Here is a 21,822-nt window from a genome sequence, read left to right as displayed (position 1 = left end):
ACTTGCTAGAGTCCATCCCTATGACCTTGATCTCTCAAGGCACCAGGGAACTTCTCGATGCCCCGTTTTCATTAGACGAGATAGTCCGGGTGATCTCGGATCTCCCCAAGGGCAAAGCCCTGGGACCCGACGGACTCACATCTGAGTTTTTTCAAGAGCATGTTGCCATATTGGCGCCGATACTGCATGGGGTCTGGACCGAATCACTCCGCTCACACACCCTTCCCCCCTCTTTAAGAGAAGTATTAATCACAGTCCTCCCCAAACCAGGGAAACCTCCGGACGAATGTGGTTCCTACAGGCCCCTGTCCCTCATCAATACTGATATGAAGATCTTTGCTAAAGTAATTGCCAATAGATTCCTCCCACTCATGCCTCACTTAGTCCATGCCGACCAGAGTGGCTTTGTCCCTTGCCGCTCTGCGTCACTTAACGTCCGGCGCCTATTCAACGTACTGTCTAGAATCGACCCAAACGCGGACGCAGTGGCAGTCACACTAGACGCCCAAAAGGCGTTCGACATGGTCTCGTGGCAATACTTGTGGGCTGTCTTGGAGAAAATGGGAATTGGGCCAAACATGATCGCCTACATAAAACTGTTGTACACGGGACCGTCGGCAAGGGTGCTAGTTAACTCCGTCCCCTCTTCCCCCTTCGAGTTACACAGGGGTACCCGACAAGGCTGCCCATTCTCCCCCATCCTCTTTGCGCTTGCCATTGAACCCATGGCCGATCACGTCAGAAATCGTCATACTCATAAGGGCGTCCGGTTGCAGGGCACACCGGAAATCATCTCACTGTACGCGGATGATGTACTCCTCTATGTCAGACAACCCTCCATATACTTGGACCCTATCATTCGAGATATAACAAAAATAGGCACCTATTCGGGCTTCACCATAAACTACTCAAAATCCGAAATCTTCCCCCTCACTAAAACAACTCAGCAACTGTCCTGCGAGTTCCCCCTACGCTGGTCCCCGGCTGGGATCAAGTATCTCGGGGTTCAGGTGTCACAGGCTAATGTTTCCCTGCTGACAGACAATTATGAAGCAACGGCGCAGCTCATTGAATCCAAGATGCTTAGGTGGCGCAATCTCCCTCTATCCCTCGCTGGTAGACTCTCTCTAATAAAAATGATCGCAGTACCTAAGCTACTCTATATATTTGTAAATGTGCCAGTGTGGCCAGGCAAGCAATATTTCAAGAGGCTCCACGCGTCGTTTGCTCATTTTCTCTGGCACTCGGGGGCAGTCCGTAAGAAGTGGCAACATATGACCCTGCCCTATGAGAAGGGGGGCTTTACTGCCCCCGATTTAACTTTCTACTGGAACGCTGCACAGGCCCAACATGCTACCCATTGGTACACACACCCCAACCCGCCCCAGCATGTTAAATTGGAAAAAATGGCGGGTGACGGTACCCACATCATGACCCTCCTATTACACCATGGCTTCCACGCGGATGCCCCATGGGACCCGGTAGCTTCCACGATTAGGGCATGGAACAATATCCTTTCCCCCAGTCCAGTACAGCGCCCATACTATAAGTGGCTCCCCTTATGGCAATTTCCCGGCCTCACCCCCACACATGACCAACACCTCTCTCAACGCTGGGAGAGCCTGGGATATCGTGCCCTGACTGACCTGTACCCTGATGGCTCATTCATTAACCCCCGAACATTGCGCCCCGGGCACTCGAACTCCGCGCTTGACTTGTTGCAGTACTACAGATTGAGAGCAGCGGTACGGACAATGTGGCCCTCCTTCCCAGAGGAGCCTCCTGACTCACCTGAACTCCAGTACATAGCGAATTCCACATGCTGTAGGGGCATAATATCCTCCCTGTATAAAATGCAGATGGGCAAAATAGAGAATACCTCCCCGGCACCACAGGAGGCATGGGCCAGTGAACTCGGAACAGAGCTCATGAATCTGGCATCCTGCCCTTGAAATCCAACCAGTTGAGAGCGAGGAGGGGACTAGCACCACTGACCACTCCAGTGGTTTAGAGGAGTGCTTAGCTAAGCCTGGTGAGCCATATACTTCTATGATGTCACTATGCATTATAAATAAGAGTCCATGACAGAGCTCCAGACAGACACTCCTGAATTTCCTGCGCCGACGTTCCTGATCTCCATTCATCTTACTGATTCCAGATTTTCCCTACAAGGCCAAAGCATTGCTGACCCTACTCCAGAGCCCACTGAAAAACCCAAGCATAGCTAATTCCTACTCCAGCAAGGCCATTGATACAGAAAAAACCCACTAATATCCCATTAGCAAAAAGAGGAAAGCAGTGGTACCTTTTGCATCCTGAAATCAGACTGGCTTGCGGCCCACTAACTGCATGCCTGCTGCAATCCTGCCTTTCAGCTGTCCATAGCGTCCGGTGACCAAACCTTGCCCAGCTGTCTTTTGCCAGGAGAGTCTGCTACCTGGTGACCCGAGCGCTGGAGACCAGAACATGTTGACTGTCCAAAAATCCCCAAAACTCAAAAGTGGACTGTGAGTATAATCCCCACCCCACAGAAACACATAGCTTACCTTGCCTTGCCTTGCCTTTGTCCTTACCCACTCTATAAGCAGTCATTTATACCCTGGTAATTTGTTGAAACTGTTATCCGTGTACCTGTCCTTGACTTTCTAAAGTGCTAGCGCCATCTCTTTATTAATTTTGTCTTGTGTAAATCCTAAGCCCTTAGTCATATTTTGAGTGATCAGACTAGTTTCTACTTAGGGTTGGACGCTGGGGTGATCAGGTTGAAGTCGCGAATCAACCTTGGATCTTACTATGTCCCTCTTTGGCGGTGTAGTCTGAATAGTCTAGTTTAAACTAAACCTGTTCTTGTCTCAACTGATTTTCCTTCCCATTTCACGGCTTCATTTTACCCAAATCGACCCTTTTTCTATCTTGCATATCTCATCCAGTTTTTAAGCTACAGACCTCTTTTCACTTTTGTCTTATCACTGTGATATATATCTTTTCCCCAGCCCATAAACCGCACACCAAATCAGAGTATTTCACCCGTTTCTATTAAAAACTGTTTGGGTAATTTAAAGCGGGAATTGAGAAAATTGCAAGTTTTCCAACGTGTCATTTGGCTGCAGCATACTCTAAACTTTCCACTCATATTCAAATTATATGCCTTTTGCTGATCCATTGCCTTGTGATGCCAGTGATATAACATACATGCTATTGTGATAAAACATATGTATATTATAATTTAACCACACATTCATTATTTGCAAAATTCAAGTGAGTGTTAATTTAGGCCTTTGCTAAGGGATTAAAGTGTTTGCCTCTTATTCTGTGAGGGAAGGTCGGATTATGATTCTGTTTTATGCCTCTTATCCCTGACTACCTGCTGCTTTTTTCGATTCGATTATTTGTGGGTTGAGGGAACACTGCAGGGGTAAACCTTTAATTGGGTGCTATCTATCCTAATCCAAAAATGCTCCTATTCACGTGTGCTTTGTATATGTTCTAGGAGAAGGTTAAACAAGTGCATTGCTTCCATTTTCATTGTAAATATCACCCCATTGGTGATTGCTGTGCCATATTAATTGTATGATTTCTTTTGAATTTAAAAAATAAATTATATTTTCACCAACCGGCCTAGTTCATGGTCCATTGTGACCCGGGGTATTTGAAAAAGGGGGTGTGATAAGAGTTGTGTACCATCTCAAGTTGAATTTGCATAAAATAAAGAGAAAGGCATATCAATTGAGCACTACATCCTAGGCTGAGACCAAGGTATGTGTCGCCTGATTGAAATCCTTAACAAGTAGTAAGCGCTCTTCCACCATTGATCTAACTGTTGTAAACACCAGGTCTTTATTCACTTCACTTGAAACTCTCATTACGCGCCTTCCCTTATCCTCAGCTAAAAAACAAATTCTTCCATAGGTTCTGGGGGGAAGTAATTTGTCAAACAGATTTAAGATCTCCCAGCTATGAACATTATAACCAGCAGGAATAGAAGTACTGCAAAATGGGCTTTAAGAAGGAGGGATTCTGACATTTAAAATAGACCTTTCACTGTGGCTGAAACTTTAGCTCCCTTATTTAAAACGGTTGATGGGTTTTGTAATGGACATTTACCCTTACTCAAAATCACTTAAATGCCTACAAACGTCTCCTCAATCTTGTACATTACAGCAAGAATGTTTTAAGTTGAAGTCTAGGAATGTGGTCTGGTCCAAATCAACCTAGATTGCTCCATAATGGAGGTTTCCATTGTCAAGAGATTGGGCACCACTAGCAAAGTTGGAGCTAGTCTGGAAAAAATCCAGCATCTGAGGCTTATCTGGTGGCATCAAATATAATGCTTAGAGAGCTGCTTTCACCATAACTCTGTTAAAATGGGAATAATGGTTTGAACCTTTTCTAAGTAGCGTTATACATGTCCACCATTTCCCCTTTAGGAGGTGTGGAATCAACTAGAGGTGAATATGGTGGAGCTAAGGGATATGGTACTGGTTGTGATGACATTTTCAGCAAGAACATCTAGGAATCAGACCGCACAACAAAATTGGTTTTAGTTTTTGCCATATACATAGCTAGACTGGACCATAAGAATAGGGTTCTTTCTATACCACCTAGAGCAAGGGTTAAATACTAACCTCCACTGCAGTTGTAACTGGAACAGAATGAAGTATAAAACTTGTATGTAATTTATTATGGTAAGCCTCAAAGAAATTACAGATCCAGAGACCTGAATATTAGTTCAAAAAGTCAGCTCTCAAACGAGTCTTGGAGGTTCTGGCTCAGGTATAAAATATTTCTTGAAAGGAGCAATGTAAGAATTCAAACTTTTTAAGTCTTGAAATCCATTAGAACCAGATATGTGGAAGGGCCCCATATTAGCGATGAATGTCAATACTCAACGTCCAGAACCAGTAAAGCATTCACTCAGCTGGAAATAAAGGAGTAACCATTGGGGTCAGTTTACAGGCGTATGAGAACAGTTTATTTTCCCCTTTCTTGTGCTTCTTTCTGTTTTTGTGTTTCAAGGATGCCTCAAAGAGAAGAGAGGGGAGACCTGCTATCCAATGTGGTTACCAGTTTATGTAAGTAGACTTTGATCTCAGCCCTACTGTGATGCTCAACATGAGAAAGAAAGGTGGATTTGGTGAAACTAGTTGGTTTGGAGTGTTTTTGCAAGGAAGAATCCAACTCTGATATCTTCAGTACATGGTCATTAGAGCCAGATCCATGAAGGGAGTTTGGGTATACCTCTGTGCAAGCAAAGATGGACAAAGTCTTCAAACTTTTTGGGGAATGTGCCTTGATTAGCCTGATCTACCCAAGAGAGTTGCATCCTAGGTACTACCCTGAAAAGGTGTGAAGGAGGCAGCCATGGATTGAACAATATGTTAATCAAAAATCGATAATTTAGAAAACCAAATAATTGCAGGGGGGAAAACCCAACATAGTTTGGAATGCAGGAGAGTAGGATTCTGTGTTCTGCAGAAAAGAGGAAGAAAAAGGAATAGGATTGGATGTTTAGCAATGCATGGGTCGGGGAGGGCCTCTGGGCACTAAAGGACCCACAGGCTAAGTTTCGAGTGAAATGTGACCGAAATAATTTTGAGAATCTTTTCAGATGAATAGAGTGACAAACAGCTAGAAAAACAAGTTACTTACCCCTGGTAACGTTCTTTCGACTGGATGTTCCTCCCACGTATTCCTCATCTTTGATATTCGATATCCAGCTACTGAAAAAGAATTTGGCAGAGGGCACTGTGCGCGCATATAGTTGACTCGATGTCCCTCGAGGGCCTCCGCCTCGAGGATGATGTTATCGAAAGCATATATAGCATGCACAGCGCCCGTTGGCTTCAGTTCTGTTTTTCTTACAGTAGAAACTACCAGCATAACCACGGGTTTGTCCATACTCAACTTTGAAAAAGCAAAAGCTGTAATAGCATGGGAAATTCTACTGTGGGGTAGGTAGGGAGGGCTATGAGGAATACGCGGGAGGAACATCCAGTCGAAAGAACGTTACCAGGGGTAAGTAACTTGTTCTTTGAATGGATTGTGTACTCCCACGTATTCCTCATCTTTGATAGACTCCTAAAGCAGTATTTGATTTGGTGGCGGGAGTACAAATTTAGTTTTTAATGGTTTTCATGAACCTAATGGAGAACAGCTTTCCCAAAGCTTCCATCCTGACAGAGGGAAGACTCAAGGCAGTAATGTTTTGTGAACGTGTGACTAGTAGACCACGTCGCTGCCTCACAAATATTTTTGATCGGTACACCCCTTTGCAGGGTAGCAGAGGTAGCCATGCCACTGGTGGCATGTGCCCTTAATCCTTCCGGAGGATCCTTGCCCGTCAGTCTGTAGCATTCCGAAATTGCCAGAATGATCCACCTGGACAGGGTCTGTTTTGTAACAGTCTGACCCAGTTTGTGACCTGTATAGCCTATAAAAAACTGATAGTCAATATGAAGTTTTGATAGCCTAGATATGTAAAAGCTCAGAGCTCTGCGTGGATCCAATCTATGTAATCTCTCCTCCTCTTTGCCAGGATGAGGTGGAGGATAGAAAGTGGGTAAAATAATGTTCTGCCCTACATGAAAATCAGCAATGATTTTGGGTAAAAATGAACAACCCTATCCTTATGGGAGATAGTGAAGGGTGGCTTGGATGGAAGTGCCTGCAATTCACCCACTCTACAGGCTGAAGTTAATGCTACCAAGAGAATGGTTCTAAATGTTAACAACCTTAATGGACATGAATGGAAAGGTTCAAAGGGTACACACATTAGAAATGTTAATACCAGATGAAGGTCCCAAACTGGGACCTGGAAAGGAGATGGGGATTCGGGGGGCGGAGGGGAACACATATTGGTAAGCCCCTTTAGAAATGGTGTTACTAGTGGAATTCTGAAATATGAACGTTCTTCTGACGAGCGCTTAAAGATAGATCGCGCCGACAAATAACCCTCAATAGTTCCAACCTGAACCCCAGAGTGGCTAAGGATAGTAGGAAGGATAAAACATCCGGTGTTTTGCACAGAAAAGGGTCTACAGTCTCGTCTTTTCACAAGCTGCAGATTTTGTTCCAACAGCAACAGTACAAGGACTTTGTTGCTGGCCTTCTGGCCGAAAGCAAAATCTCCATTACATCATCTGGGAGGTCCCAACCCTTGTATCTCAGCCTCTAAGAAACCATGCGTGAAGGCTGAATGTCTTGACCTCTGGATAGAGAAGCCAACCCTCCTCTCGCTAGAGAAGGTTCTCTCTTGGTGGAAGAGGAATTGGAGAGCAGATAGACATGTCCAGAAGGTCTGCCTACCAGGTACTCCTGGCCCAATCCGGGGAATTAGGATCATGTGTTTCCCGATCTTTCTCAACCTCCTGATCACGTGAGGAATGACGGGGACTGGAGGAAACGCATACAGGAGTGGAAACTCCCAGTCACTACGAATGCGTCTCCTAAAGCACCTCCTTGGAGGAAATTAGATGCATCAGTACAGTTTGCACTTACAGTTGACACTGGTTACGAACAGATTTGAGGTGGCTGATGCAGTGGCTGGTGGTAAGGATGCCCCTGCTTGAGCAGGCTTCGTACCTCTCCCTTGTCTACCACAAGGGAATCTTCTTTGGTCTCTTTGACCAGCCATTCCTCTTGCTCTTCCAATTGAGGAGTAGTAGCAAAAAGATCTACCCCTCCAAGGATGCCCACTGGGGCGAAAGGGCTGAGGCTGCCTAATAGCGGCAGCTAAAGATTTGGCTCTCGCCTTTGAAATCTGCAACTTCTCAATGCTTTCGTCAGCCTTGTTGTCAAAAAGGTGAGACCTGTCAAAAGGCATGTTGAGGAGTCTGGATTGCACATCCGGCGCTAATTCCAAAGTCCTCAACCGTGCACATCTGCGTATTATGGTGCTAGTAGCCATGGCTGTGCTGATGCTGTCAGCAGAATCCAGACCCCACATGGCTTCTTTGCTGTCTCTAACAATAGCCAAGAAGCTGTCTCTTCCCTCCCCTCTGGAATGTGCTCTGCTGCCATGGAAATGCAGTCCCATAGAGTGAATGAGAATTTGGCAAGGGCACATGTGGAGTTGGCTGATTTTAGAGCCATACTCCCTGCAGAAAATACTTTTCTTGCCCATCCATCTACTCTTGTCATCCATATCTTGCCTGTACCACCAGACTCTCTGGAGTGGGGTGTTTAGACAGGTAGTCTGGGTCACTACTTGAAGGACAGTATTTTTTGGTCAGGTTTTTATTCACTGCCGGATTAGTTTCTGGCGTCTCCCAATTTTCTGCCACCTTTTTTGTAGAGCAATATAAAATCATAATATAGGATCCATCTGTGGACCCTTATCAAGGATGTCCGTCAGATCATCCTGTTCAAAAGGGAGGAGAGGCCTATATCACCCCATATAGTCTACCACTTTAGGCATTATCTGTCTATTTGAAGCATATGCGTGCTCACCAGCCTCAGGTCTACCAAAATCCAGCTCAGGTGAGGTGTCTACCACACGGGCCTTCTGTAAATTCTAAAGATCTTTCAACCTCGACTCCTCAGAAATAAAGCTCTCGGGCACATTTGGTGTACCAAATTGGAGACCAAAAGGCGCATCATTGTTTGAAGGTTCATTTTCCTCATAAATTGAAAGACATTTAAAATTATCTTTCCTTGGTAAAGGAATATCGTTTTTCTTTCTGGTATAGGCATCGAAAGCTTAATAAACTCTGGATTCGACGATCTAATCATCAAAATCTTTTTTGGCTTCGATGGTGCCATAGGTTTAGGTGGCGCAGTCAACATCAACGCTGCAGTTGGCGTTGAGGCCCCAGCAGGTGTCGATGGCTCGGCTGACGTTGAAGGCACAGCCAGCGTCGATGGTGTCGCTGATGTCGAAAGCTTAGCTGGCGTCGACGACCTTGACTTATGTTTGGTCTTAGGCTCGAAGGAACCTTTGATGACTTGTCATCACGTCGAGGCTCTCGATGAGGATCTGGACTTTGTTTCGGGCTCGAGGGTGTGCAGGCTTTGGCTCGAGCCCTTTCCTTACCGGCTTCTTTGGAAGGCGTGGTAGGAGCATGGCTTGCTGTGGGTTTTTGTTTGTTTTTGGAATATTTTCAGCATTTCTGACCTAAATGCTTCCCATTTGGCCAGTGTGGAATTTTTCGTGGGGCAAGATACCCTCTCAGGGGAGGTGACCGATGATGAAGTCGAAGAAGGCGACCTGTGGTGCCTCTTTTCTGACTTCCTCAACGATGAGGAGTGGTGGGAGGCAGTCGTTGATTTTGATCTTTTAACCTTCTTCCTCCGAGTAGAGTTGCTTCTCGGCTTGTTGGACAAAGGTTTTTTTTTGGTGGGGTAGATGAAGATTTTTGGGGTTTTCTACCTACTGCCAATTTTCCCCTTTTCGCTCCTTCAAAGACTTTCCGGTCATTGACTGGCACTTGGAGCAGGCCGAGGGTCTTATGCTCCACCACAGACATACTCTGTGTGGGTCGGTTAATGACATTTTCGAATCACAATCACAACACTTCTTGAACCTGGCCTTCGGGGTAGTTGGTGTTGATGAAGAAGACATATCGCGAAGGAAGCACACTTGGGTTACTCGAAGCAATAGCTTACGCGGAAAAACGGAACTGAAGCCAACAGGCACTGCATGTGCTATATATGCCTTTGATGACATCATCCTCAAGATGGAGGCCCTCGAGGGACATTGAGTTGACTGCATCGACGCCGTAAAGGTTTTCCGAAGCAGCTGAAGCTGGATATCAAAAATCAAAGATGAAGACTACGTGGGAGGACACAATCCATTCATGATTGTGGGTTGAGAATAATGCCAGAAGGTGTGGTAGGCAATAGATCATTCTCTGAATCGCTCATCCCAAAAAACAAAAACACAGTACAGGCACATTCTGCTAACATCTCTTCTTTTCTACAAGAGCCTGTGGTCACAAGGTACCTGTCAACAGATAAGCACAAGCTGAAAAGGAGGAAGTAACAAGAAAGGAATTGGACAGTACATAAACCATGCAGTTGAGGATAAATGGGATGGGAAACTGACAGTCCAATCCCAACCCATACAACATGGCCCAGGGTCCAAGAAAAGAAGTCGTTTAAAATGGGATACACTTACTGTGTCGCTTTCCTCATCTGAAACAGAATGAACCGGAGCAGTATAGTGCAGAGGGGAGTACACCCAGCTCCTCTCGTCAGGAGGCTGTTCAGGTTGCAAGGACAGCACGCAGTTCAGGCCGAGCAGCAGCAGTGTCAGCAGAGCAGCAGAGCAGTAAGCGAGGCAGAGAAGAAAAGAAAACCAGAAGAAAAGAAAAAGAAAAGAAAAAAGGAGTAGGAAATTTGAAGCAGAGGAAACAATAGAACGCCTAATGGAAAGGAATGCTTTAGTTCGCTTTAGGCATACTGCAGAGGTGAATGACAGAACAGAAAAAGATAGGAGAGAGGGATACACAGAAACCCTCAAATGCTAAGCGTAATGGTAGAATTACTCTCAGATTGCTACTGGGTTAAGACAATAGGCTGCCTAGCCCCATCTTAAAGGGAAACATCAAGTTCTCGTGGTAAATGTAGATGGACACGACGTTGAATGGATAATGTATTCAAGGTGACACTATGAAAAACAATTCATCGAGGTGACCCACAACATTATCTTAATTAAATTGCCAAGGAAAGTCCACTTAACTGCAATGCCCTGTGAGGTATTGCTATGGAAACCTATCAGGGAAGATGAATTGAGTGTTCTGCTACAAACAAGGGCAAATAAATATGCAAACAGAATGCCAATGACGTTATGGATTACTGTATTCCAAAAGTAACTACTTGGGAAATGCCGATAGACTCTTATTGCCTGTGATGATGATGAATTTCAATGGAATCCGAAGGGAAGAGGAGGCAGGGTAAAGGAGGAAGTCCATGTGGAGAAAAACAGAATAAAACAAACCATTATATAGAATAATGTGAAGGAAAATTAGTGGCGCAATGCCAAACCATGTTCGTGGTCCATAAAGAACCCAGGATTAACGAGGTGTGTAACAAATGCCAAGCAAAGGTGGAAGGGATAAATGCTGAACTTTTTTCACACAATGCCTCCAAACGCTAACTGTAGATGAAATAACTTGGCTTTCACAAACGCGCAGAAACCAGTGATACATGACAAACACCTGCAAGGGCCTAGTAAATCTCAAACAAATACAAAAAGCCCAACAGGAAACATTGAAATATAAGGATGCAATATGGGTATTGATGAATGCTTCAAGAACAAGAGGGTACCTGGAGAATTTCTACTATTTCTTCCTTTCTTTGCAAGTATCTGTCTAGGAGTTTCAGAATCAGATCGTCCATGAGTTTAAACGTATTTATAATGATTGTGGACATTTATCCCTGGTGAGCTGCAATAAAACAATCCGTCATGCCCATTATCAAAATTAATGCAGCTTTACAAATGGCTCAATAGAGGCTGAACAAATACTGTCTGCCAAGTGGCTCAAACAGAAAACATTTTTCAGAACATGCTCCCCCCCTTCTAAGAGGACCTCAATTTAAAGAGTCATTTTCAAAAGACAGTAGACACAAGTTAAGCAAAACTTTAGCAGGTGCAGTCTGGAGATATTCACTTAGGTCCACACATTATTGTACGTTTTTATTTTATTGATGGATGTCGAGTTTCTAAGCGTTAACAACTGAGCCAGGCAGCTACTTCTAAAGGAAAATAGTATTCTACAAAGCCATGAGTGAATACTAGATTACATCTAGGCAACTGTTACAGCTTTTACACAGCAATCCTACGGCATAGTTCCATCTGGCAAATTAAGCATACCCGGGATTTGAAGTGTCCTAGCTCTTATGCTAGAACGGATTTATGTCACTTACACAGGTAGTGCCAAAAGAGGAGGCTTGGAGTCTGTGCAGGCGGGGAGAATATATCCAGTACCTCCCATCAGTGAACTAAACGGGACCAGGGCATATGTGGGGAGAAAGGAGACAGAGGAAAAAAATGAAGTGAAAGGGGAAAAAGCAAGGCAAGAGGCTGACCACGCACAGTTTGTGCTCCACATGTGACACATCCACATCTCCCACTCCCTCTTCATACCCACCGCTCTCTCCAAAAGTAAAATCTTAAAATATTCACTGTGCAAGCAACATATGAGCAGTTCTTTATGCCTGAGTAACCATTGTGTCCCTCCCTCCGCCATACTTCAACAATGAATACTGTAATTTACAGGGCAGTCAGTCCACATTCCAGGACCGGAAACACATTGCTAGGACAGCCATAAGGTGTTCTTGCTGCCGCCACAACTGTATACTTACAAGGAAGAAGTGAACATTGCAATAAGTAGTTTAGAAGGCCTGTCCACTCAAGCAGCCCATGGGTTCAAACAAGGAACTCGGGCATTGAAGTGCAAAATAATATTTTGAGCAACTGAAATAGATCCAAAACACATATCTACTGATGCAGTAGATGGGGTATCTGCAGGACATTGAAAAAGATGCATACCAATGCCAGTTGAGCTCTTTACAAATGATGCATTACAAAAAAAAAGAAAATCGCTTCATGATAAAAATGTCCACCATGCACAATCATGATATGGGAATCCAAGCATAAAATAGGTTGTAAATGTGCATTTACAGAATTAAATCGAAGAGCATTGAGCAGGAAAGACTCAGACAGATGTCATATGGGAAAGACGCACACCATTTCACCTCAAGCACCAGTTAACAAAGAAGCCCATTGTTACACAATTTAACATTTGCAAACACCTGTCACCAATAACAGTCGAAAGGCATGCTAATTCCCGATGACATTCTTCAAGTGTATTTTTTCAGATGTTTTTTCATGATGGACAGCCATTACCCAGACCTTTTTTTCTCCAATCCAGTGAGTCAACGGATCCAGCCCTAACTACCTATCTGTATAAAAATAAACTCTCAAAAAGGAATAAAACCCAACGAGAACGGAACATTCTAGAAAAGGTTTTTTTTTTACAAAGGAAGACCTTAGTCAGTACTCTAGAGACCACTGAAAACGAACAACGTTTTTGCTACATGGAGAAATTCATGAACAAGTACAATAAGCCAGTTCTGCCCAATGCACCCAAAAGAGCAATATTTCCTTACAATTGTTCACTATCCAGGGCACTGGTTTAATTTTGTGTACATTTCTAGCAGGCATTTTGTTAATTGGGTTTATTCGTATCACCTTTACCTCTCATTTCCAAATATTGAAATTGTACTTAAGAACCACCACAGGCCAAAACTGAACCGGTGATGCAGTATCAGAAATTTTAAGAGTCTACAAACTAATCTTCAAAAAAGATTAAAGACAAGTCATATGCTCTTAATCCAGTGACTGGCTACTCTTATGCCCGCCTATTGGAGACCGATTACCTAGTCATTTTGTTGAAAATCTTATCCTACAACCTCAAGCGAGACCTGTCATTTGTTTGCTGGCCTTCACTGTTCACATTTCATTTTCACCCAGTGAGTCTCCAGCAATGTGCCTTACAGCAAATGCAACTTGTGTAATATTATATTGAGAGTTGTGATGAATCCTGCAGAGTCATCACTGAGCCCCAGCCGGAGATCTCCTCCCATTTGGCCAGGGTGCGGCAGTCACTAAATGATCCTAACCCTGGGGTGGTATCATGAGAGAGGATCACATGGAAGGAGACAACTATCGGGGAAAGGTGGTGACCCCGTCAGGAGACATGTGGTATTCTTCCCTTCCCAGAGAGGAAGACTGCATAATTCCAGAATTCTTGATGGCTGATTGTCATTTTAAAAAATCCCTCTCATGGTAGAACCCGAAGACCCCTTTCTGCAAAACACTCTAATCAGAATACCATTCATACCTCACATGCATATAATTGACATTTAACATCTCCTGTCTATGATGTTTTTGTTCTAAATAAGAATCCTAAAACAATATCAGTTTGGAAGACCTAAAAATCATATGGACTAACTACCATAATGCCTTTAAGTACTGAGATTATGAAAAAGATGTTCGTATGGATTGAAAGAAACCCTAAACTAAACATGCAGACTAGTTGTTGCAATGGAGCTTAGCTGCGTGGCACATTTAAAAATGGCTTACACCTTTTTTTTGATAAACATTTATTCTAATTTTCAATCCATACAAGCCATCATGCAGTTTTGACAGTTATCAGTTTTATTAGAAATTGAGCAGTAAAGGTTACAACCAACAAGCTCCCACCAAAGAATGCACCCCGAAGTAAAACTCCTGCTGCCCTCCCGCTCCCCGAAACATACCTACCCCATAACCAACAGCAACAATTGTGCAGTCCCTCCGTCACACTCAGGGGGGGGTTTCAGGTCTCTGGAGGAATGCAACTCATTCAGCATCTGGCCCTAGTCCACCACCACCACCCCTTCCTCCGAATCAGGGTCCCTGGACCTCAGCAGTATTTCCAGCTCTGCCATACCACACCTACGGATATCTTCCATCCAATGCACCAGGGATGGACCCTGGTGCTTCTTCCAAGCGATAGCCACCCACCTTTCCACCAATATGAACATGAACTGACCCAAGCAACGCCTCATCTTGTATCATTTCCCCCCGGGGAGCAACTCCTAAAAACACACTCTCGGAGCACATTCATAGCTGGAGTGCACAAAATCATTAACGTTTGATACCACTGCCTGCCAGCAAAACCTGACCACTGGGCAGTCCCACATCATGGTCCTGAACCCTGCTGGCCCAGATCCACATCTAGGGCAATCCTGTCTTAAAGTATCATTCATCACATGCATCTTAGCTGGGGTCACATATACTCTATGGAGAACATTACAATTGTGGTAGTTGAAACTTTGCGTTTCTGAACACCTTCCTAACTTGTTCCCATATTTTCCCCCAGGTCACCTCTGAAATCTGTGAACCCATATCCACATATTTGCTCTTAACCTTCAGGTCCTGTAGGGGGAATTCGACCCGTATCGCGTGATATATTTTGGAAACCCTGTAGCACCTGCATCAGCGAGCTCATCCTAGACTCCATTGGGGTTTCTTTCCATATGGTTGCCAACATCTGCCTACTGTCCTGTAAGTGAGAAAATACCCCCTTTAGATCCCATATTGAGCCATCCATTGTGCAAACATCATCAGCGTCCTAGCCTCGAATAGATCCCCCAGCATGTGGCAGCCCTTGTTCTTCTGATCCGAGAACGCCACCCGCATCATTGCCAACCAAAGTCCTGGGTCCATACTCCAAGGAACATCAGCACTATATACCCCTTCTCCTGCAGTTTCGCCAAAAGTCTCTTTGAAGTCGCCCACAGCACTTGAAATACATTAGTGGTCCCTTTTCCTCCCACCATCCCCCAGAAAAGATCTATGTCCAGTCGATGAGCCGGTAACGCACCTAACAGTGCTGTCAGAAAATCCCCCCGTGCATCAGCCCACACCAATATCACCTGCATTTGTGCTGCTATGAAGTACCGCTCATAGTCTGGAAAGATGTCCCTATAGACGCAGAAGTATTTCCTGTATTTCAGAGCAAATCCCCGACCATCTCATCCAGCATCTTAAAAAACATGTTCTTAATGCTGTAGGGGATATTGATGAAATAGTAGAGAAGAAGTGGAAGTATGACCATCTTACATAAGGCCACCCTCCCATTCCCATCAGCGAAAACAGTAACTGTTTCCAAAATGTAACCGATTCCCCTATACCCGACAACGCCCTGCCAGTATTCCTCAATATCATGGAAAATTTGGATGCCTAGGTATCGGAATGATTCCCCCTCCCACTGTATCCCCCAGTCCTGGAGAGTTGCTATGTCATGGCTGCAAAGACCTCCGAGAGGAAATAGCAACGATTTTTCTGTATTTAGACGGAATCCCAACAATATACAAAAGTTTCCCAATATCTCCAGCAGCAAGGGCATATTATTCCTTGGATTCCCTACATAAATCAGCAAATCATCTGTGTACAAAGAAACAACGCGTTGCACTACCCCTGCCAATATCCCCGCCTCACTCATCTCTTGCCGAATGCTAACGAGAATAGTATAGGCGAGACCGCGCACCCCTGCCTCGTTCCTCTGCCAGGTCGCCATTGCGACCAAGCCCAGTCATTCGTCTTCACCCTAGCCATAGGCTTGTTGTATAACCATAACCACTGGCAGAAATGATCCCGAACCCAAAAGCCCTCAAACAACCGCTGGTACTACAGAGAATCTAAAGCTTTCATTGAATCGAAGGATGTCAATGCCATTTCCTCATTCGTGACTCTGATCTTATCCATCATGTGGTGCCAGCGGGTCAGGTTCATTGCCGTATTCCGCCCTCCTATGAATCCACACTGATCAGGGTGGATCAGCACTGGAGCCACCTAGTGGCTAGAACCTTCCCCAAAATGTTTGCATCAACATTGAGTAGCAAGATGGGCCGATACGATGCACACTCCAGGGGGTCCTTCCGGTCTTTCAACAATACTGCTATGATCGCCTCGTTCATTGAGAGCACCAGACTCAGAGGCCTCTTCGTACACTTTCTTGAGCTGAGGGACTAGAAGGTCTGCGTACATACAATAAAATTCTACTGGTACGCTGTCACTTCCCGGGGAACTGCTTTTATGCATGGACTGAATTGCACTGCTTATGCCAGACTCCTCGATTGGACCCTCCAAACCTCCCCTGAGGTCCCCCTCCAAGACCTGTAGTTGAATCAACTCCAGCAGTTTGTCTGCATTCGAATAAGTGACTCTCAGCCTAAGAGCCCAAATGCCTGCTCGTCCCCCCAGTATCTCTTCCAAACTTGACTCCCTCATGGTACAGTGATGCTCCCCACATCCGCACCTCCAGGTGCTCGACTCACCCAAGGCAAGGGATTCACTCCCTTGGAGCGGCGGCCCTCTTTGATTTGCAGCTCGTTATCCTTGCTGCAATGCCGGCTCTGGGATGATTGACACATCTCCCTTTCTCTAGCATGGCATATCTAGTCCTTCTCCCCGTGATCCGTCTTGATCCCGTACCGCCCACTTTTCGGGCGGGTGCAGCCTCCCGGCACTGCTCCGCCTGTCAGCTCCCGATCTGGGACTCAGGAAGCACGCCTTCCTCCTGCTGCTCTAGCCCCCGGGTCAGCCCCTAGCGTTTCCTCCAATGCCAGCTGCTATTTTAAAATCTCAGGTCTTCGGCTGCTAACTGGACCCCGCAGTCACCACTGGGGCCCTCGACCAGCTCCTCTAGCAGTCCAGGTCACCTGGACCGTGCCCAGGATGGAGCTCTGACCTTAAAAGTTTTTCTGGGAATGCAGGATTTTACAAGGATTTAGTTGGGCAGCCCAGGAGCTTCCAAGAGCTACATGTTCATGCTCCGGCTGCTGACAACCGAGTTGGCTTACACCTTCAATTGCAGGAGAGAGTTGGAGAAGAGAAAAGCAGAGCTGGCGGAGCAGGAAGCAGAACTGCAGGTGAAGGCAGACGCATAGCAACGCACCATGCAGAAGGAGGCAGGTGCTTTCAAGCTGCCGATTGTAAGCATTCCCTACCGGAGTGGCGGAAGACCCAGGGAAGCACGGAGGAGACCTTTACAATGCTCCAGGGGTGAGCGAGAGACATTGCGCACTAATGTTCTTTGGAGGCAGTGACTGGTGGGGGTTGATTAGGTGGGCCAGCAACTGCAACAATCCCCGTACATTTGGTTGGCCCTTAGCAAATGCAGGGGGCGTGGTGCAATATCTGACACGACTCAGATCAAAATTGTACAACCAACACCCCACGAACTTTGGCACGCGCTCCACTGAGGCACCACTTCCATCACTTGTCTGGGGATGTGCACGCTCTCCTGAGGTATCATTCACATCACTTGTCTGGGAACTCAATGAGGACTGGCCTGATCTTCTGATGCGGTGATGCCCAAATCTGCGCAAAAACACAAAAAGGGTGGAATCACTGCATATCTTACATTTGGTGGTCCTGGAGAGCAGACAACAAAGGCGGATATACACTCCCCACCCATGATAGATTCCCCAATGGAGCCTACACTTTCCAAGCAATATTTCGAGGAGGTCATGAGAACCCTAAAAATGGACATCACGCAGGAAATAAAGTCAGAAATCAAGTCTTCCAGAGATTCCTTGGCGCAATCCATTGCAGTAATAGATTCCCATTTGAAAGGCCTAGAGGATAGAGTTAACTAATTGGAAAATATGACCTGCGAACAAGGACGTGATTATGAGGAACGAACTCTCCAGACGAAGGCAACACATAGAAGACCGCCTGGAGCAGGCTGCGTGGAATTACTAGGCAAATATCCGACTATGATCTCCCGAAGTACGTTGGGGCTCTTTTCAGATCCCTCCTGGGTTTGGAGTAAACAGATGAGCTAATTCTGGATAGGACTCATCGAGCCTACTCTACTATTCAACAAAGGAAAGACCTCCTCCCAGACGTTCCATCAAAAGGAGAAAATCATAGCAGCGGCACGGAAAGCAGAACCGGTGAAATTCCGGAATTCCACACAGATCCTCTTTCAGGATCTCTCCCCTTCTACTCTAGCGGATCGCAGGCGACTACAGAAAGTCACGACATGGCTTCAAGAGAGGAAGATCCGCTACCGATGGGGGTTTCCATGTAAGCTGCTGTTCAAATATCATAATTGCGCCTATGTAATTCGTTCTGAAGAAGAGGCCAAGAAACTAATGCGTGGAAAGGAGGAGGGAGACGCCGCCTCTGGGGCGAAAAATTCTTCTTTGGATGATCGCCGAAGGATTTAAGGAGGAAGCCCAAAGGTTGGCAGACAGTGAAGGGGGCTGCGGGTGCTTCGAAAGGGGTAACAGACCCCACGTGATTTGCCCCTAACTGTCCCCGGTTCCACCCACAATGAAAGATCCTAAGGGAGTTCACATAAAAGTTCAGAAACTGTCCACCTAGTGTTAATAGATGGTTTGAGTTTAATGTTGCACACCACTATTTCGAATTATGCTTTGCTTCGCAATCGAGACATAAGCGTACACAGAAGCGGGTACGGACGGGCGCCCACCACACGGATTGCGCCCACTATAACGTTTTGGTACAAGTTATTGATTACAACACTGAAACTCTTGTAATTACTGGTTAATAATGCTGGGTTTTATTTCTTTTTTCTTTTATGTTATTGTTAAGTTTGCCTCAAATATGGGTTTTTACCGCTGAGTCTGGTCGGAGGAATGGTCTACAGGATTGGAAATGCTTACACCTCATTGCTGGCATCACAGAAAGGTAAATCTTTAATTGGTCAGCTTGGGTAATCTGGAAAAGGTTATATACTGGAAGCTTCAGTAAACTCAGAATTATGATCACCGGGCCAAAGGGAGGGAACAATGGTGCTGCTTGGGCGGAAGTATACATGGGGAGCCAATTGTGTTTGAAATGTAATGGAATTCGGTCACCACTGGAATGGCTACTCCGAATGTAACATGCCTTACCCAGAATGTACAGGGTTTAAACTCTCCGTTAGAGCGGAAGGCTCTATTACACCGTTTAGCCACTCTCAACCCCACTATATTATTCCTGCAAGAAACTCTTATTACCCACTGATGAATTTCGACTTAATGACAAGCTTTATCCCATCACATTTTGTGCTTCCTCTGGACTAAAGAAATGCGGCGTAGCCATTCTGGTGCGTAAGGGGGCATCCTTAAAGGTTCATAAAACCTTGCAGGATAAAGAGGGGAGATACATTTTAGTGATAGCCACATTTCAGGGGAGAAGAGTGACACTGGTATCGTTATATGCACCGAATGCTCGTCAAGACTTGTTTGCCTCTGTGTCAAAGATGTTACATGAGCATTCTGAGGGAGACCTCATAATAGGGGGAGATTTTAACGCAGTGATAAATCCGTTAGAAGACAAATCCCTTCCCCCGACCCTGATCGGCGAAAACATTTTTGCGGCACTTACTACACTCCTTCGGGAACATTCGTTGATAGAGGCTTGGTGTTTCTTTCACCAAGGGGAGCGGCATTACACTTTTTATTCGGCGGTACACAGAGGGTTCTCAAGGCTAGATATGTTCTTCCTCTCAGATAATCTTATCCCTCACACAATGGACATAGAGATCCTCCCAAATACCCTGTCAGATCATGCCCCACTACTAGTAACCATGGCTTTGTTTACTGACACGGTAGACCCCCCCCCGCACACCTGGCGCTTCAATGAGCTCATTCTGGGAGACCCTCAGTTCTGCTCCTGCATCTCAGACAATATAACCCAATATTTTACAGAAAACGACACTGAGGGGATGGATTATGCAGTAGTATGGGATGCGGCAAAGGCTATGATCAGGGAACTAATCATAGCTCAGACAGTAGAAAGGGGGCAAATCAAAAGGCAAGTTCAAACCCAGTTGGAATTGGAGCTCCAAAGAAGAGAAGAGATACATAAGAACAGGCCTTCGCGGCGGGCCCTCAGAGACATTTGTGTGGCTCAGAAGGCACTTGAAGCTCATCACATGAGTCGTGCAGCATATGGGTTAATGCGCACTAAACAATACTATTATTCAAAAGGGAACAAGGCCAATCGGCTGCTTGCAGCCAAACTCAAAAAACAAACAAAGCGTAATCATATAAACTCTTGAGGGGGGCAGATGGGAGGCAAGTCTATGCGAAGCCAGAGAAACTTCAGATAGTAGAACATTTCTTCAGGGTCCAATCAGCTTCACATGGAACGGACCCTCAGCCGGCCCGAGATTTCGCACAAAAGGCGCTCCTTCCACAGATTTCAGCAGAATTGTCTGAGAGCTTGGAAGCTCTGATCACAGCGGAGGAGAGAGACATAGCGATCCGCTCCCTTCCGCTGGGTAAAGCCCCGGGCCAGATGGTTTTACAAATAGATTTTACAATACCTTTAGAGCAGTCCTGACCCCTTACTTAACGAAACTTTTCAATACTGTCTGGAAAACTGGGGTAGTAACTGAGTCAATAGCTGAGTCGACTACGACGCTGCTTTTGAAACCTGGGAAGGACCCACGGATTGTGCCTCTTACAGGCCAATCGCGCTATTAAACACAGACGCAAAGCCGTTGGGGAAAATTATCGCGGGGCGACTGGGTGGGATTCTCCCTTCCCTAATAATGAATGACCAAACGGGGTTTATACGCAATCGATCAACATATGACAGCGTCCGTCGAGCTATTGACCTAATTGCTCTCGCACCGAGGATCCCTGGGCGGTTATCATTGTTATCCCTGGATGCCCACAGGGCATTCGATAGTATGTCCTGGGGATACTTAGAAGTGGTTTTAAAGGGGTTTGGGTTTGGCCCAAGATTCTCTAAATTAGTACTTTCAAACTTTTAAATCCCCTCAACCATAGTCAAAGTAAATAGGAATTGGACCCCGAAGATTGCGCTAGGCAAAGGTACCAGGCAAGGCTGTCCCCTGTCTGCCCTGGCGATGGAACCCCTGGCCCAACATATTAGATTGCACCCAGATATCCTGAGCTTCGAGGTAACGGGGCAATGCCATAAGGTAGCCTTATATGCGGACAATTTACTTTGTTTCCTGAATGATGCCCCTAATTCAATTCCGCCCCTTTTGGACCTCTTAACGCGGTTTGCCTGGATTTCTGGCTTCAAGGTTAACCCAACCAAATCCATAGGGATAGCTATAACCAAAGACACCATTAGGTTAAAAGACATATAGGCAACATCACACATTCCATGGTCCTCAACGGAAATTCCGTACTTGGGGATAAAGCTGACCCCAATTTATGCTGGCCTATATAACAGAGAATATCCAGCCTTGTTTAAAAGAGGCAAAAGAATGGTTGCATCGGTGGGAGTCCCAAGAAATTTCATAGCTAGGGCACGCTACTGCGGTTAAGATGGCACTT

General features: G+C 45.5%; 1 protein-coding gene across 5 annotated transcripts in view; it reads right to left on the bottom strand.

Annotated features, from left to right (window-relative positions):
- Positions 1-21,822, bottom strand: part of PIP5K1C (phosphatidylinositol-4-phosphate 5-kinase type 1 gamma) — a 1,345,879-nt gene that overhangs the window by 65,559 nt on the left and 1,258,498 nt on the right. For 2 of the 5 annotated variants that reach the window (XM_069649430.1, XM_069649429.1), the window contains exons 17-18: positions 11,866-11,940; positions 10,115-10,198 (exon numbers count right to left, since the gene is read on the bottom strand). The exons of 1 other annotated variant lie outside the window; for it this stretch is intronic. In XM_069649430.1, coding sequence (XP_069505531.1) covers positions 10,115-10,198; positions 11,866-11,940 — 159 coding nt within the window. The remainder of the gene's footprint in view (positions 1-10,114; positions 10,199-11,865; positions 11,941-21,822) is intronic. 2 more of the 5 variants (XM_069649432.1, XM_069649431.1) reach the window with 2 other exon arrangements.

Source organism: Ambystoma mexicanum, chromosome 1p (assembly GCF_040938575.1).
Source record: "Ambystoma mexicanum isolate Mex_15411 chromosome 1p, UKY_AmexF1_1, whole genome shotgun sequence".
In the NCBI taxonomy this organism is placed as follows: Eukaryota; Metazoa; Chordata; class Amphibia; order Caudata; family Ambystomatidae; genus Ambystoma; species Ambystoma mexicanum.
The sequence above is the reverse complement of the archived record's forward strand: the minus strand, read 5'-3'. Positions and strand labels throughout refer to the sequence as shown.